Source organism: Aedes albopictus, chromosome 2 (assembly GCF_035046485.1).
Source record: "Aedes albopictus strain Foshan chromosome 2, AalbF5, whole genome shotgun sequence".
Lineage (NCBI taxonomy): Eukaryota > Metazoa > Arthropoda > Insecta > Diptera > Culicidae > Aedes > Aedes albopictus.
Genome location: NC_085137.1, coordinates 404350665 through 404366888, shown reverse-complemented (window position 1 = coordinate 404366888; position 16224 = coordinate 404350665). Strand labels below are relative to the sequence as shown.

At 39.7% G+C, this 16224-nt stretch overlaps 2 protein-coding genes across 5 annotated transcripts in view; one reads left to right on the top strand and one right to left on the bottom strand.

Moving 5' to 3' along the window:
* The first annotated feature begins 894 nt into the window (after positions 1–894).
* Positions 895–2895, top strand: LOC109407941 (uncharacterized). The gene is made up of 4 exons (XM_062853350.1): positions 895–1154; positions 2274–2390; positions 2448–2705; positions 2766–2895. The coding sequence occupies exons 1-4, from the start codon at positions 966–968 to the stop codon at positions 2847–2849; spliced, it is 648 nt and encodes a 215-aa protein (XP_062709334.1). The 5' UTR covers positions 895–965; the 3' UTR covers positions 2850–2895.
* The window catches only part of LOC109407940 (probable cytochrome P450 301a1, mitochondrial), an 88548-nt gene continuing 75188 nt past the window's right edge, over positions 2865–16224 (bottom strand). For all 4 annotated transcript variants that reach the window (XM_062853348.1, XM_029860887.2, XM_029860889.2 and 1 more), the window contains exons 4-7: positions 14823–14935; positions 3912–4307; positions 3432–3846; positions 2865–3365 (exon numbers count right to left, since the gene is read on the bottom strand). In XM_062853348.1, the coding sequence (XP_062709332.1) occupies positions 3042–3365; positions 3432–3846; positions 3912–4307; positions 14823–14935 (1248 nt within the window). In that variant the 3' untranslated portion in view covers positions 2865–3041. The remainder of the gene's footprint in view (positions 3366–3431; positions 3847–3911; positions 4308–14822; positions 14936–16224) is intronic.

Sequence of the window (16224 nt, the reverse complement as noted above, 5' to 3'; positions counted from 1 at the left end):
GCACAAGAGGCCAATAGGGCTCAAGAAATTATAGACTTGCACATTTCCTCAAATCCTCTCCAGACGTCTCGCTTACTTGTAGCTAGAACATACTTTAAGCACTTGTTGTAAAAACCTATAAAAGAAGTGACAATGAATAAACGAAACTCTATTTTTGACTGAGAACTCTCTCTTACAGTCTTTCGGTCCTGATTGGCAGGCTCTATCAAGTACCTACCATAATCAGGATACCGACTTGCCTTGCTAAAAAAGCCTTCTCCAAAGTAACATGCGAACCTCGTACAACTGCCATGTCGGCCACCCAACAGATATAACACACGGTGTCAAACTTTCGATTATTAACGAACTCGGAACCTTCCGATTAGAGGTCGTCCATAAATGACGTAGCATTTTAGGGGAAAGGGGGAACCCCTGAAATTGCTTCGAGCCATGTATTAGGCATGGGAAAATAGTCTACGAGGGGGGAGGGGGCTGTTGAAAAGATGCTATGTCATTTATAGACGGACCCTAATGTATGGCCGAAATACTAATCATTTATGAAGAAAAATCCGAGGTACATGAACGTTCGATAGTAATCGAGATATTGACACCGTGTAGCATCCATGACCAAATAACCACAAGTTTACATAGGCGATTCCAACCAAAACTGAATTGTTATCTAAAAATAGTTTCTTGGTTATCCAAACAAGCATAGTATTTTAACTTAAGCCAGCTGAATACAAATTTGTCGTCTCATTATTTCAACTATTCCGTCACTTTTTTACCTGATGAAAAAAAGTATCAAATTTTATGCTTCGCTGATGCGAACTTGTTCATAAATTGTTAGTTGGCAAAAAATGACCTATCAGTGCGAATCGTCAGCTGCACATACATACAGTAATCAGTGTACTCCACTGAATTCAACACCTCTTGAGGTTTTCAGTTAGGCATGCGATTCAGTTATCAATTGATGTAGCTAGAGGAACATGTTCATTTACGACAACGATCGTTCATGTTTAGTCGAGGACGTTCGGGAAGTTTTAGGCTTGAGGTTATTCAGTGGAAGCCGTTCTGTGGGTTGCAACATTGCTTTAGTGCTTTTACTTTTGGTTCTTATTTGTGCTGGAAGCATCAATGCATCTTCAGTTGACTGCTCCAAACCACCGTTGGAAGCTGTGAGTGTGATTTGAATGTTGTGGTGCAGAAAGTTCAATAGATATATGAGGGGCCCAGATGCAAAGGGGTGTAAGTGAACATTTTGTCGATTTTGAGCTGAGCATATAAAAAGTTCTTTAGATTTCAAGCTTTCAGGAACTTTTTTAAGTTTGTTTTTACGATGATTAGAGAAATTACAATAAATCGAAGAAAATTGGGTTGATTTTGCAACTTCATACATTTTGTATGGGATGAAAAGTTGGTGAAAAACTTTAAACCTCATTTACTCAAAAGTGGGTTTTTGTCACTTACACCCCTTTGCTTCTAACCCCCTCAATATAATACGGTATTGTTCCGATTTTATCACGTCCCTTTTCAAAAATGCTTTTCAATATTCTACAAAATCTATATGCATATTTAATATTTTGAACGTTGCAAAACGCGCCTTCAGCGTTTATCCTAAAGAAGAGGGAAAACTCTTGTTATCAAATGTAACAGCAAATAAATGAAAAATAAAAGACTGACGCGAGGAGGCCGTGACAAAATCGGAACATTACTGTAAACCTACAAGTTTCGGTTAGTTATCATCTTCTTCTTTTACTACTTTTGGCGTAACTTCCACTGGAACAAAACCAGTTTCTGTGCTCTAAGACCACTGATACGGATATTATTGCATTTGTATGCAACGAAGATACTCTTTTCCCAAAGAAAACAAAGAAATGTCTATATCAAAATGTTTCAGGACAATCCAGGAAGCTAAATCCGACAGGTTTAGCATGGTCTCACTAAATTACCGCGCCGCGCTGCACGTTTACCAACTAGGTAAAGTGGGCTCAATGATATGAAAGTTACGCTGTTGATTATTTTCGTGGCGTTTTCCATTTTTGCAACAATGTCCAGCGCACAATTCCTAGTAAAGCGTGGGGTAAGACTTGTCTATGACCATCGCAATCTTTGATATGAGAGAGGTTTATAAGTAGTCCAAAGTCTATGATACGAACAAATGTTTGGTTTGTTATTTTATAAATAGTTTGCGAGAGAGGGTGGTGTGAATGTCTACAACATTCATAAACACAATTCAACTATTTTCCGTGAGAACTAACCTCTTAAATTGACGTGTCTTTTCATGAACATCTAAGCACCCTAAAGATTGTTGCTACATGCCACCGTTACTAGACGAGAACCTTCTGCATGGCTGCAAACAACTGCACGGCGGCGAACATCTCACTCGAGGACTGATCCACGAAAGAGGCAGTGTTCGTAGATTTCACAGCTCACATAACCGCCCAATTCTAACCTCAACCTGATTGCAGTGCTTCATCGAATGCGCCCTGAACTCATCCGGAACGCTCGTCAACGGAGTCTTGGACCAGCAGAAAATTTTGCAGCTAATCACTAGCCGAACTGCTGCAAGCGGCTCCTCGTTAACAGCGGTCATGGTTGCCAGCTGTGTCAAGTGCTTCCTGACGCCACAAGTTATGGCTGCCCATCCCGGGTATCCACTCGATAGCAAACACTGCCGCCCCGCGGCATCGATCTTCGTCAGTTGCGTCAACATGGAAATGTTTAAGGTTACTTTTGGGACTTCTTTTGGGTAGGAGTATGAAAATCATGGGATCTTTTTCTTTCAGATGTGCTTACCGGAGTTCTGGGTCAACAGCGACAGCTGCAATAACTTACGATTACATATAACGAATTGTCCGATTCCGGCGTAAGAAAGAAACTTGTCATGCCAACTCATCTCACAATTTTTATTTCATAAGATAGAGTATAAAATTTACATTAGTTGGTTATGTACACGGTAAACTGGTTAAACTTGCATTTACGTTGAACAAAAATAGAATAAACCTAACAATCCTAAGGAATCTTGTCTGTCATCCGTCACCGTCCCGTCAACTCCCTGTGCTTCACTCCCGGGGCGTCATCTTGAACTTGAGGGCTCCCTCGGGCGCGTACATGAAGGTCACCACGTACTTCAGAGGTTTGTGGTGGAACTCGAGCTTGTACGAGCGCAGCAGCTTAGCCAGCAGTATTTGCATCTCCAAATCGGCAAAGCGACGCCCGAGGCACATGCGGGCTCCGTAACCGTATGGCAGCGTCGAGAACGGGTGCAGATTGTCACCGGTTCCGCCCTGGCTGGGCTTGAGCCAACGTTCCGGTTTGAAGCTCTTGGCGTCGGTTACGTACTCCTCCATCGTGCCGGTCACCAGGTTCGGGAAGACGCATTGGACCTGTGGGGGGGTGGTTAAAGGTAGTTGGTAAGATATATTATGTAAGGTTCAAATATCAGCACTCACCCCCTTGGGAATCCTGTAGCCGCAGATGACGGTGTCCTCCTGCAGCGTTCGTCCGTTTCCGATCACGGTACTGTACACCCGGAGAACTTCCTTGATAAATGCCTTCAGGTAGTGAGCCTGATCCAACAGCTGGTATGTGAGTGGAGTGTTCGGATCCGGCATGATTCGCTTGAGCTCTTCGTAGACCTTCTGCTGTTCAACCGGTCGGGTGGCCAATTGGTAAAGAATTGAGCACACTGCCATCGAGATGGTGTCGATTCCAACCAGAATCAAATCCAACGCCATGACCACCGCTAGCCGTTCATCTTTCTGGCTCTTGATGACTCGCTCCAGAAGAGAAGGTTCACCGTCCAGGGCTCGTCCTTCGCCCAAGTTCATGCGTTTAGTGGCGTTCTTGATGTATTTCATGCAAACCCTAGAATCAAAAAATCAACCGTCAATGTTTCAAACCTTAGCTTTCCCCGCAAAACCCCCTCATACTTCACGAAATAATCCATATTGTTCACGTATTTGGACCACAGGGGCGTCGGGAAGTACCGCCAGTAGGGTGCCTTCAGCTCCAATGTAGCAACGTTTCTCAGCGCGTATTTTGCTGCATTGATAATCTGCTGCGGTTCGGAGTTATCCGACAAATTCGGCTCCAGACAACCGAGTCGGGTATCCAAGGCCACCAGACCGATGCATTCCAGTGACCACTTGTGGATTTCGTTGTCAAAATCGTCCGGCAGTTCCTTATTGTGATCCAACATTTGGTTGCACCGGTCGATGAACTCTTCGGTGACCTGTTCCAGCGGGGTTACGTAACGACGGACGGTGGATAGCTGAAGGACTGGTTTCTGCACTCGGGAACGGAACTCGCGCCATGGTTCTCCGTGACTGTGTGGAAAGCAAAAAGGATTGGGGATTAAGAAATTGGAGTTGTGAGTTGGACATAAGCTATATATTTTTAAAATTAAAAGCTTACGCTTGTGGGTACGATTACTAAGGTAGTCGGTATATTGTCCTTGTATGGGGTTTATATCGGGCATTGCATGCTCTTTTTCACCTTTAACAGGCTAAGAAACGTCAGAATCCCATACAAATTTAAAACAATGCAGTACCCTATTGCAAACGGATCAATCGTTATCAAGCCAACCAACAATATTGACCCAACAAACTTTATTGCTGTACAAGAGATTAATAAGCTTCTCTTAAGCTTGATTTTGTACGTTTTGGCTGAATAAGCAGTTATTCAGCTATCATAGTTACTTGGGAGTCCCCATCATGTCATCGATCAAAAATTTGAGGACAGTTTGCAGTATTGAAGATCTTAAGAAAGTAACTTAAACGTGAAGCTGACACTATGTTGAAGGGTGTCGTCAACATTATGGTCAATTACCGGACAGTGAATTAAATCCGTCGCTTTCGCATAGGCGTTGCAAAATCTTATATATTACGCTAACGGGAGCACCTCCAGGTCTTTTCACAAGACCTAATTGCACGGCGATCTGCGAGAAGTGGTTTGTTATGAAAGCACAGCAATTTTGTGGGCAGTTGTTTCAAACAAATAATTAAAAGGTTTCGAAAATGGATTGACTTTTACATTGAATGCATGTTTCGAAACAATACGTATGAATCAATTTGATGGTCCTGAAAAAAGCTGCATGGTTTGCTCGTATTGTTGTACATACACACAAGGCGACGTGCATAAACTACGTAGACTCATTTTTGGCCATCTTAGGCCTCCCTCTCCGATTTCCTTCCCATTTACCCCTTAAGTATTTTCTTCTCGATAACCTCATTTTCATGATAACATTCATTTCCGATAACCAGAATTTCCATGATAACTAAATTCTCGCAGGATTTCCGAGAATACTTTTGAAGATTCCTTCAGGGTATCCCTTTGGACAGCATTCATGTCCCTGCATTTCTTTGAAAATTTCTCCGATGATTCTTCCAGAAATTTCTTCACAAATTATCTTTGGGTCTTCTTCAAAACTTTTTCAAGAAATTTCTCAAAACATTCATCTTGAAATTAGTCCACGAGATTCTTCAGATATTCCTCCTGGAGTTCCTTCTGTATCCTTCCATGTTTTTTTTAACATTGCTGAAGTGGTTATCCTGGAGCTTTTCTTCGGAATTTCTCCAGGAATTCTTCAAGAAATGTCTAAAGAAAGTCTTCTAGGGGAAATTTTTCACAGAGATTCATTCAGAGATTCCTCTTGGGTTTTCGTTTTAAACTTTAGAAATCGAAAATTTTTCAAGAACTGGTTATAATTTCTTCATTGGATGCTTCAGGTATAACTTGATATACACTCCTCTCCTCTTCTTGGCGTAACGTCCTCACTGGGACAAAGCCTGCTTCTCAGCTTAGTGTTCTATGAGCACTTCCACAGTTATTAACTGAGAGCTTCCTCTGCCAATGACCATTTTTGCATGTGTATATCGTGTGGCAGGCACGAAGATACTCTATGCCCAAGGAAGTCAAGGAAATTTCCTTTACGAAAAGATCCTGGACCGACCGGGAATCGAACCCGTCACCCTCAGCATGGTCATGCTGAATACCCGTGCGTTTACCGCCTCGGCTATATGGGCCCTATGCTCGGCTATATGGGCCCTATAGCAAACTATGGTTTGCTTTGTTGGATTGAGCTCAATTTTTGACACGGAACTACAAATATGCTGAATTTTGTGTATACAAAGTATAAAATGTTTTCGTTCACAGGTCTGGGCGTGGCAAGACGTTGAAAATATTGCAAAAGTGATCGGACAGCGGTACCCCTTTGATTTACACGCGTGCCGCTGTCCGATCACTTTTGCAATTTTTTCAACGCCTTGCCACGCCCAGACCTGTGAACGAAAACATTTTATACTTTGTATACACAAAATTCAGCATATTTGTAGTTCCGTGTCAAAAATTGAGCTCAATCCATCAAAGCAAACCATAGTTACAGCATCTTAAACTTGGCCATTTTGTATGAAAATCGGCATTTGTCCGATCAATTATGCACCACAGTGTATATACTCATTTAGAAATTCCTGTTCAAAACTTTCTCGAGATCCTCACAAGTCCATCCAGAGGTTTCTTCGGAAGCTCCTTCAGAGAGTGCTTGGGACTTATTTAGGCTTTAGATCCCTAGAAGGATCGTTCAGGGTTTCTTTCAGAAATTTTTCCAAAGATTCTCGCCGCAATTCCAGTAAAAAATACTTTATAATCTATTCCTTGGCATTTTTGAGGAATTTTCAAAAAAAAAATACTATAATTGCCTGCAGAAGGTTCATTAGTTCATCCAGGTATTCTTTCAAAATTCCTTAAAAAAGAAATCCTGTATGATTTCTTTTGTTTCTGCAGAACTTTCTTTAATTTTTTTTCTATGTACTTCAGGGACTTAAGTTTACTATTCTTGTTATATTTTTATAGCATAAGAAGTTCTTCTACGAATTATTTCCAGGAGTATTTCCAGGAGTTCTTACAATGGTTCTTTCAGAAAATCCTTCAGGGATCTCTGAAAACATTATAGAGGGATTTATTCAAGAATTCCACCAGTACATTTGACTGCAATTTCTGCAGTGATTTCTGCGGACATTATAAGAGATTCCCAAGTAACAGAACCAGCAGAATAACAGTTTTTTAAACTGAAATTTGCTTGAGAAAGGTTTATCCCATTCTTGTGCAGTCAAAATGTTTATTGGTGTCCTTCTGAAGTTCTTTTACGGATCTCCCCAGGAATGTCTCCAGAAATTAGTCAAGCAGTGCCGACTCATAACTTAAAATAAAATTCTCTCAGTTTTCCAGGATTTAACACAAATAACACAAATTTGCTAAAAACAATATACTTTTCAAAAACTATACAAAAAAAAAAATCCTCAAAAATAAGGTAACATCTTTCAAGACTTCTGAGAGTTGTTCTTGAGATTTCTACCAGAGTTCCTTCCTGGACACCCGCAGAAGTTTTTCACGGGATAGCTGTTGGAGTAGCTCCCGATATTTCTGCCATAGGTTTTCCTATGTGGTTCCAGAGTTTCTCGCTGGATTCCTTCTAAAGATCCATCCACAATTATTCAAAGTTCCTTCACGAATGTCACTTAGCTGTTAGCTTTTCAACAGTTTTTCTCGGGATTTTTACCGATAGTTTTCCTCACGGAATTTTGCCCGTGGTTGCTCTCAGGATTCCATGAGGTTTTCAGAGTTCTTTCTTGGATTACTCTTAGAACTTTTTCCGAGATGTCATATTTTTTCTCAGGTTTTCTGAGGTTCCTGTCGAACTTTCTTCAATAAGACTTTGCGGAGTTTCTTGCTAGATTTGACTTTGATTCCTTCGAATATTTTTCCGGAAATTTCTTATGAGGAATTTCGTAAGTTATCCGAGGAGATATTCTGAGGAAAACCCGTGAAAAATCCCAGCAGGAATTCTGGGGGTACCTATTATAGAAATTCCTAAAGAAGTATCCAGAATCTCGGGACAATTCCCGATAAAAATTCCAACAAGATCTCTGGGCATAATGCAGAGAAAATCTTTAAAACAATAATCTCAGATGGATCACTACAAGAAATCCGATACATCTACGAGGAACAGCCTGCTCTGAGAGAAATCACGGAAAGAATTAAATGAGAAATATCATCAATAGCTCCTGTAGAAATCACATAAGGCATTCTGAAAAAAAAAACAACTTAGGAGAATGTTCAGGGTAAATTCAGAATAACTTTAAGAGACATCCCAGGACCAACATCGGAAGAGACAAGTTTCAAGAGAAACTACGAGATAAATTTCAAGTGAAACTGCAAAATAATCCCCACAAGAACCCAGCTGATAATGCTGAAGAAAACGAGAAAAGGAATCTTAGGAATAACTCCTGTAGCAGCTCTGAGACAAATTCTGGGAAGATGTCCTTGGAAAGTCTCAAGAGATACACCGGAAGGAATCGCGTAAAATCTCCAAGATGAATCCCGAAAGAAATTCTGCGACAACTTCTACAATTTTTTTTCGATAGAAATTCTTATAGAGAATTCGTGATAAATTCTGGTAGAAATCCTATGAAAATTTCTCTGAGGAAAACGCAGGATGAACTCCAGGAATAATTCCACGGGGGTTCTGAAATGTTGTAGCATCCCCTGAAAAACACCAGGAAAAAACTGTTAGAATTCAAGAATACTGAAAAAATGCTGAAAGAAATCCGGAGTTATACTTCCGGGAAAAAATAAAGAATTATGCTAAGAAAAATGGTGTTAGAAATATGTAAAAAATTTTGTGAGAAATCTTGGAATACATTCCAGGAGTTATTTCTACAAAAGTTCCTGAAAGAACCCCTGACGGAATTACTGGAAAAATCCCAGTTTCCCACAAAATTTTCCACAGTTGAGAAAATTCGCAAAGAAAAGCCTGAAAAACTATGCCCGAACTCGTGGAAAATTTTCGAAAAAATATTTTTGAGAAGGTTATTTTATAAGCTTTAATCGCTGAAATTTTTGGAATGTACTTTTTTCGTTTTTGAGTTATGGCCAATTTAGTTGAAAAATGTCCAAATGTGCCATAAAAGCCTTTTCTTTGAAAAATCATAACTCAAGAACGAAGAATCGTAGAAACAAAGTTTTTTAATGAAAATGAAAGCAAATTTTCTCAGGAATCCATACAAATCAGGCCAAACATGTCTAAAGGTCCAATCTGCAGAAGAGAGGCTCTCTTTGGTTTCTCTCTCTTTCGTTAATATCTCTGCTGTTGATTTGTATTATGATTGTCTCCTTGCATTGAACGATGGTCAATACAATTGTCTTTTGATTTGTACTGCAAAAATAGTTGAAAAGTGTACCATTGCATTGCAATAATTGAAAGAGAAAGTGAACAAAGAGAGCCTCTCAAATGCAGATAGGACCTATTGAAATGTTTGGCCTGAAATATGAAATGGAAAAAGTTTTTCACAAAATTTTTCACCGTTGAGAAAATTCATAAAGAAAAGCCGGAAAAACTTAATTTTTAGAAATTGGCCATAACTCACGATCGAAAAAAAAGTGCATTCCAAAAATTTCAGCGATCAAAGGTTATGAAATTACCTTCTCAAAAATATTTTTTTGGCAATTTACCGCGTTTTCGGGCATAGTTTTTCCGGCTCTTCTTTGTAAATTTACTCAACGGTGAAAAATTTTGTGGAAAACTTTTTCCATTTCATATTTTTTTTTGGAGAAAATTTGCTTCCATTTTCTAAAAAAACTTTGTTTCTATGATGCTTCGTCCTTGAGTTATGATTTTTCAAAGTAAGTGATGTCGGGGGAAAACAAAAAAAACACATGAGTTTTCCGGGAGAATAGGCGACCAAGAATTATTCACAATTGTTTTTGTTCATATATCCATGAGCCCTGCCCATGGGAAAAGTTTCATGAAAATCTGAGATCCTTCAGCCCAAACCCGTACGGTAATAAAAAAATGCCCACGTAGACACCCTGTAATCTTCTTTCTTTTTCCTCCAGAAGTTTCTCATGTTTTTTTTTCCTGTGAATCAAGACAATCTTTTAAGGAGTTTCTTCAGGTATGTTTTCAAACATTCGTTCAGGAATACTTCAGACATTGATCAGAAAATTCTGTCCAGGAATCCTACTAAAAATCATCAAGAATTTCCGCTAGGAATCTTTTTCAGACAATTTTCCAGATATTTTAGAAATCCAGGGATAGTTTTAATAACTCTTCAAGTATTTTTTTTGTGTAATTTCTGGAAAAAACTTCTGAAAAATCCCAGAAAGTATATCTGAAACAATTCCAGCAAAAATGTTTTAAAAAATTCCAATAGATATATTCTACGGAACCGCAGGAGCAATAAAATACATTGTAGGCATTTTAACAGGAATCTCTGAAGAAATATCTCAAGGAAGTCTTGGAGGAAATCTTTCCGAATAAACATCTAAAGAATTTTCAAAGTTATTTGAGCAATTTATTAAAACCACCACGAAAGGAATTTTAAACAAATCCCTTGCTGAAATTATCAAGAACTCTCTGTAGGTATTTTTGAAGGAGTCCCTACAATAATCTCAGAAGGAATCCAAGCAGGAATCCGGAATAAATTTGTAGAGCAATCTTCAGTAAAATGCCCGGAAAATAGCAGGAAGTGCTATTGAATAAACCACTAGAATATCTGAAGAAATTTAAGGGAAATTCTAGAAGAATTCGAGAAATACCTTTAGAACTTCAAGAAAACCTCTGGAAACCAATGTTTGAATTCCTAGAAAAAATATTAAGGAATTTTGGGGAAAATTTTTGGAGAAATTCTCCCATCAAATTCTTGGAGAATTTTTTGAAAGCATTTCTGAAGCAGTCTGGTGACGTATTTCTGAAGAATTCCTTGTACCACCTAGATGAGCTCATAGATCTTAAGATTCCAAGAAAAAAAACTTTCAAAAAATTCCTGAAGAAATTCATAGGAAATGCAGGATATAATTTTTAAGAATTCGTGTAAGAATTTTTAGATTTTCTTAAAGAAACTGCCTGCGCAATTTTGGTAGAAATCATGAAGGATTCTGGATTAATCCCAGTAGAAATTTCAGGACACATTTATGTATGCGCGAAATTTCAATGGAATGCCTAGAGCAATTTCTCAACAAATTGATTAGGGTGATTAATTTAAGAAAATTTTGCAAAATTCTCTGAAGGAGTCTGTGGAAAGTTTTCTATGGAAATAATTCAAAAAATTTCAAAGGAATTCTGAACTTTTCATTTTATTTTGGTTTTTGATTTTGAAAGATTTTTCTTAGAAAACCCATGGAACTTATCTAGAGATATTATTGGAGAAATTTCCAGAGGACTCTCTAAAGGAAGTTTATAAATAAATTGTAGAGAAATTCCTTGAGCAGGGGAGGATGTTCTAAAAGAATTTTCAAGAGTCTGTGGACGACTTTCTGAACGATTCCTGAAAGATTTGCTTAAAATACATGGAGCAATTTCGAAATGAAGCCAAGTCTGAATATTATTTCCGATGTACATATCCTAAAAAGCTTTGAAGAAAATTTTAAATGAAGCTGTGAAATTTAAAAAGTAACCTCTGGAACAATTTCTGAAAGATTTCTCAGAGAAGGCTCCGAATATATTCCTGGCAGAATTTGAAGTTTTTTAAGGAATCACTGGAGAAATTTTTTAAAAGATATTATGGTTTTCTAAATGCATCCTTGCATAACTTTTGGAAGAATCTCTCGAAGAATATCTGAAGAAATCACTGTAGGATTTCTGAAGAAGTCATAGAAAAATGTTTGAAGTAATTCATGTACGATACTAAGAGTCCTTGAATTATTTCTTTCATTCGAAGGTACTTCTGAAGGAATCCCTGGAAGAAGTTTGGAAGTTTTGTTGGGGTTTCATTGCCGGCGAGGGATCTCCTCCCTGGAGCCACCCTTAAACCTCTTTACAGCTCCTTGAAACCTCCCAAATCTTTTACCTCTGACACTCCAATCTTCTGATGACCTGCACAACAGCCCATAAACCCTTCTTGAACCCCTTGTAATGGTTTCAAGACCCATTATCCTCATTATTACTGGACAATGTGCTATTGGTGAACCCCTTTGGAATGTCTTTCATTCCACATAGCCGACCGTTAAACTGATCATGCTTACCTAAAATGCTCAATAGCTCGTATTTCCTCTATGAGAAAAACTGTCGTCCTTGAATCTCCTTTCAAAGAAATTTCAGGGGCATTTATCGGGCTCAGAGCTCACGGTTTCAAGGGGCGTTTTTTAAGGTTTCACGGGCTTTTAAGGAGGATTTTTAGATTGAGAGACTCACAGGAACATTTCATAGGATTTCAGGGCGTTTCAGGGTTATTTCAGACGGCCTCTCAAGGATTCAGGGACATTTCATGGCGTTTCAATAGGTCAATAGTGGGATTGAGGAAGCCTTAGGAGACGTTTTGAGGTATTCCTGGTGGTTTCAGGGAGACTCAGAGAGATCTCAGGAGATTTTGAGAGCGTTTCAGACACCTTCATCGAGATTCTTCGTGTTTTGAGCAACACCCGATGGCTTTAGGGGGTTTAAGAAGAGATTCAAGGAGGGGTTCATAGGGTTTTAAGATAGTTTTAGAGGGTATTCAGGGATATTAGAGGAAGATTAAGCAATTTCTGTTTTTTTTTTATATATACGGACTCTAGCCAGCGGCTGTTAAAACTGAGAAGCGCAACATAGGACAACGGATACACAAACTACCCAAGTAACACACATGTTATATAAAAGATACGACAGCGCAAGTTTTGGTTGTATAGAAGTTTATTTTACGTTATTTCAACACAATGTTAGAATTACGTAAAATAAACTTCTATACAACCAAAACTTGCGCTGTCGTAACTCTATTATAACATGTGTGTTGCTTGGGTATATAGGATACGAGGAAGAAACATTACTTGTGAAAACTTTCATCGTCCGGAGTGGGAGCCAAACCCATTTAAGGACATTTCGGGGCTTATTTAAGGGGTTTTAGGAGATTTCAGGGTAGTGTTGGGGGCTTTTCAGGTCTCAGGGAGATTGAGGTTTCAACTTGCGGCGCTGGAGCTCCCTGTATGTCTTTAAAGTGCCTCTTCCCTTGAACAAACTTGAAACCCACTGGAACCTCTTTGAAGCCCCTGAAACCTGCCTGTAGCCCTTTGAAAAGCCTCCGAAACCCTTATGGAACCACCTAAATCCCTCTTCAGTTTCTCGAAATCCGTCCTCTCAAGCTCGCAGGGGCTAACCTTGTACTTGTGATATTTGCATCCTCATTTAATGTATTGGCTAAATTTAGTATTAGTATTAGCATTAGCATTAAGCAAGTCGCACAAATTCGTAGATGCAAGTGTCCTAGATCACTGTTATAGGGATGCCTTCTTCTCGTCCATTACCAAAGTACAGTGATACGACTAAGGCAAGATTGATGCAGTCTTCCAACGGTCAAGAGATGTCCTTGCGACAGTTTGGGATGGGAAAGGATGGTTAGTTGGATGCCTGAGACCTCTGCCTCCTCCATAGGTATCACAGGAAGTTCAGAGTTATCGCTGGAAGGAGTAATTAAGTATTTTATTAGGATTGCTCTAGCTTTATGCAGAATAACCTTAGTTTGCCTAAAATTTCTTTCATTTATAAATAACTAACTAATCAACTAAAACTCAAAATTGAAGTATTTTTGATGAACTTTACAAAAAGTGACAGTTATGTTGCCTATTCTCGGTCCTATTGTCTGTTCTTGTAACTGGGTCTTCAGTTAGCCTAGTAATTCAGGCTATGGATCGCCAATCCGGAGACAGCGGGTTCGATTCCCGTTTCGGTCGGGAAAATTTTCTCGACTCCCTAGGCATAGTGCATCATTGTAATTGCCTCACAATATACAAATTCATGCAATAGCAGGCAAAGAAAGCCCTTCAATTACTAACTGGTCTGCGTTAAGTCAGACCGGATCATCTGTTTTTCAATGATTTCGAGAAAATGTAATGACACATCTGCAACAAAATAACGTCGAAAAGTTCATGTTTAACGAATTCCGCAGCTTATTTTTACCTGTCCGAAAACATCGCGTAGTCCACTTTGACTGAACGCCGACCAACTGTGGAAGTGCTCAAAGAACACTAAGTTGAAGCGAGGCAGGCCAAGTCCCAGTGGGGACGTAGAGCCACAAAGAAGAAGAAGAAGAAGAAGTCTGTTCTTGTATAACTGTAAAGAGAAACAGAGCATTGACAACGCTGCTTCACTCTTAACGAACCATCCAACAGTTTTGATTTTGTAATCGTAAAACCAGAGCAAATCTCATTTTCTTCTTTTTCCACAGAGCTCATGTCTAATAAAAGGATAAAATGATACATAATAAATGGATTTGTCAAAAAATATTATATATAAAACAATCTGTGCAAGTTGATACAAGGATTGCGAGTGCGTCATCTTTGTCATCTCTGAGCCTCTAATAAAACATATGCTTTTCACGTTGACGAACAAAGACTGGTGGGGACCTGGTGTGATGGTTAGAACACTTGACTATCACCCCGAGGACCTGGGATCGAATCCCACTCCCGACAAACTCGCAAAATGTGAGTTCTTCCTTCGGAAGGGAAGTAAAACGTGGGTCCCGAGATGAACTAGCCTAGGGCTAAAAATCTCGTTAATACAGATAAAAAAAAAAAAAAAAAAAAAAAAGACTGGTGCATCCACGATACGCCACACTGACTGTCACCTACCATATTTAATATTTATATGCTTTCACCTGGACATGGGTGTAATTGAAACACCGTCACAAAAATGTCAAGCTTCCACTACGCACGATTCGTTAATAAGCGAAACCAAAAAGAGAAATCCCGTGAAACACTCTTGAGCCGTTCATATGTACACCCGTTGTTATGCTGGTTCCCCTCATATAAAACTAAAATTCCACAAACGCCCGCTCAAATTCCAATATACGGTACGGCCCGCAAACAATACTTACACTCCAACCACGCCGGGCAAATCTCCGAAGAAATCTTTTCGCAGCTCGCTTTTGTACTTGACCAGACTGGGCATGGACGGTCGGAACGGTGTGGGACCTTCGTTACGGTACACCTGAAACGAAGCAGAAAAAAGAACAATGTCATTCAAAAAATGCATATTTTTTTTTCCTTAAACTGTTTTGATCACCAGCTTCGAAGTCATTCATCGAGGAGTTCTTCTCCTTCGGATCCAATCACTGACTGCCACCACCGCGTTCATCAAAGTCAAGTTCAACGATTGCATACAATGGAGACCGGTTGCTTTGCGCTGGGCACCAGCTAGCTCTCGCGCGCGAATTCGTTATGGTAGTGTAGTGACTTCAATGCACCCGCTCAGATGCGGTGAGGAACCTTGACTTTTTCAGTCGCTTGCCGACTGTTGCGCTTCGAGAGGCAAGCTCGTGCTCGGTTTATGTTATGTTGATTTTTTAATATGGGAATAACAATTAAATTGAAATTTAGCCAAGTTGGTCTTTTATTACAGCTTCTGCAAGGACACTCTGGAGTGCCCGAGGTGGCCAAAATAGTAGATGACCTTTTCAATAATTATTTGTTATTTTAGGACAATCATAAAGATAGAACCGCTGCACAGGATGCTTTGAAGAAAACATTTTTATTCTCTCTACTTCACGGTTCGCCAGGGCACATTGCAGTAAATATTGTATGGCGCTGTCCATAAACTACGTCGACTAAGTTTTGTTCATCTTACACTCCCCCTATCCCTCGTATACATTTGTCCATACCAATTTTTGAAAATATTTATGCACTGTAAAGTATCGCCAGACTCCGTTATGGCACAAATGTCCCAAATGGAGGATAACGTGGCTCTGCAGTTGGCCTTCTGATCGCCAGACTCTCCCCGTCCTATTAGAGTCTACACACTTAATGAAAAATAAAAAAATAAATCCAAAATATTTCCAATCTCCCAATCAAAAGTTTGGGGTCGCCCCCTCAAAAACATGTCATTTTTTTAGGCCCATGTCTCCGCCAATTTGCGTCCGATTCCAAAACCCTAGGTATCATACATACATTTATTTGTTCAACATCATTAAGAGAAGACATAATCAACAATAGTACGCCACAATACTCGGTTCGTGGGTGCCGCTCTCCATCCTCGGTCACGCCCAATGCTCGCCAGGTCACGCTCCACCTGGTCCGCCCATCGTGCTCTCTGCGCTCCACGCCTTCTTGTGCCAACCGGATCAGTTGCAAACACCAGCTTTGTTGCAAACACCAGGGTTGTTGTCCGGCATTCTTGCAACATGCCCTGCTCACCGTATCCTTCCGGCTTTGGCCACCTTCTGGATGCTGAGTTCACCGTAAAGTGCAACGAGCTCGTGGTTCATCCTTCTCTGCCACACA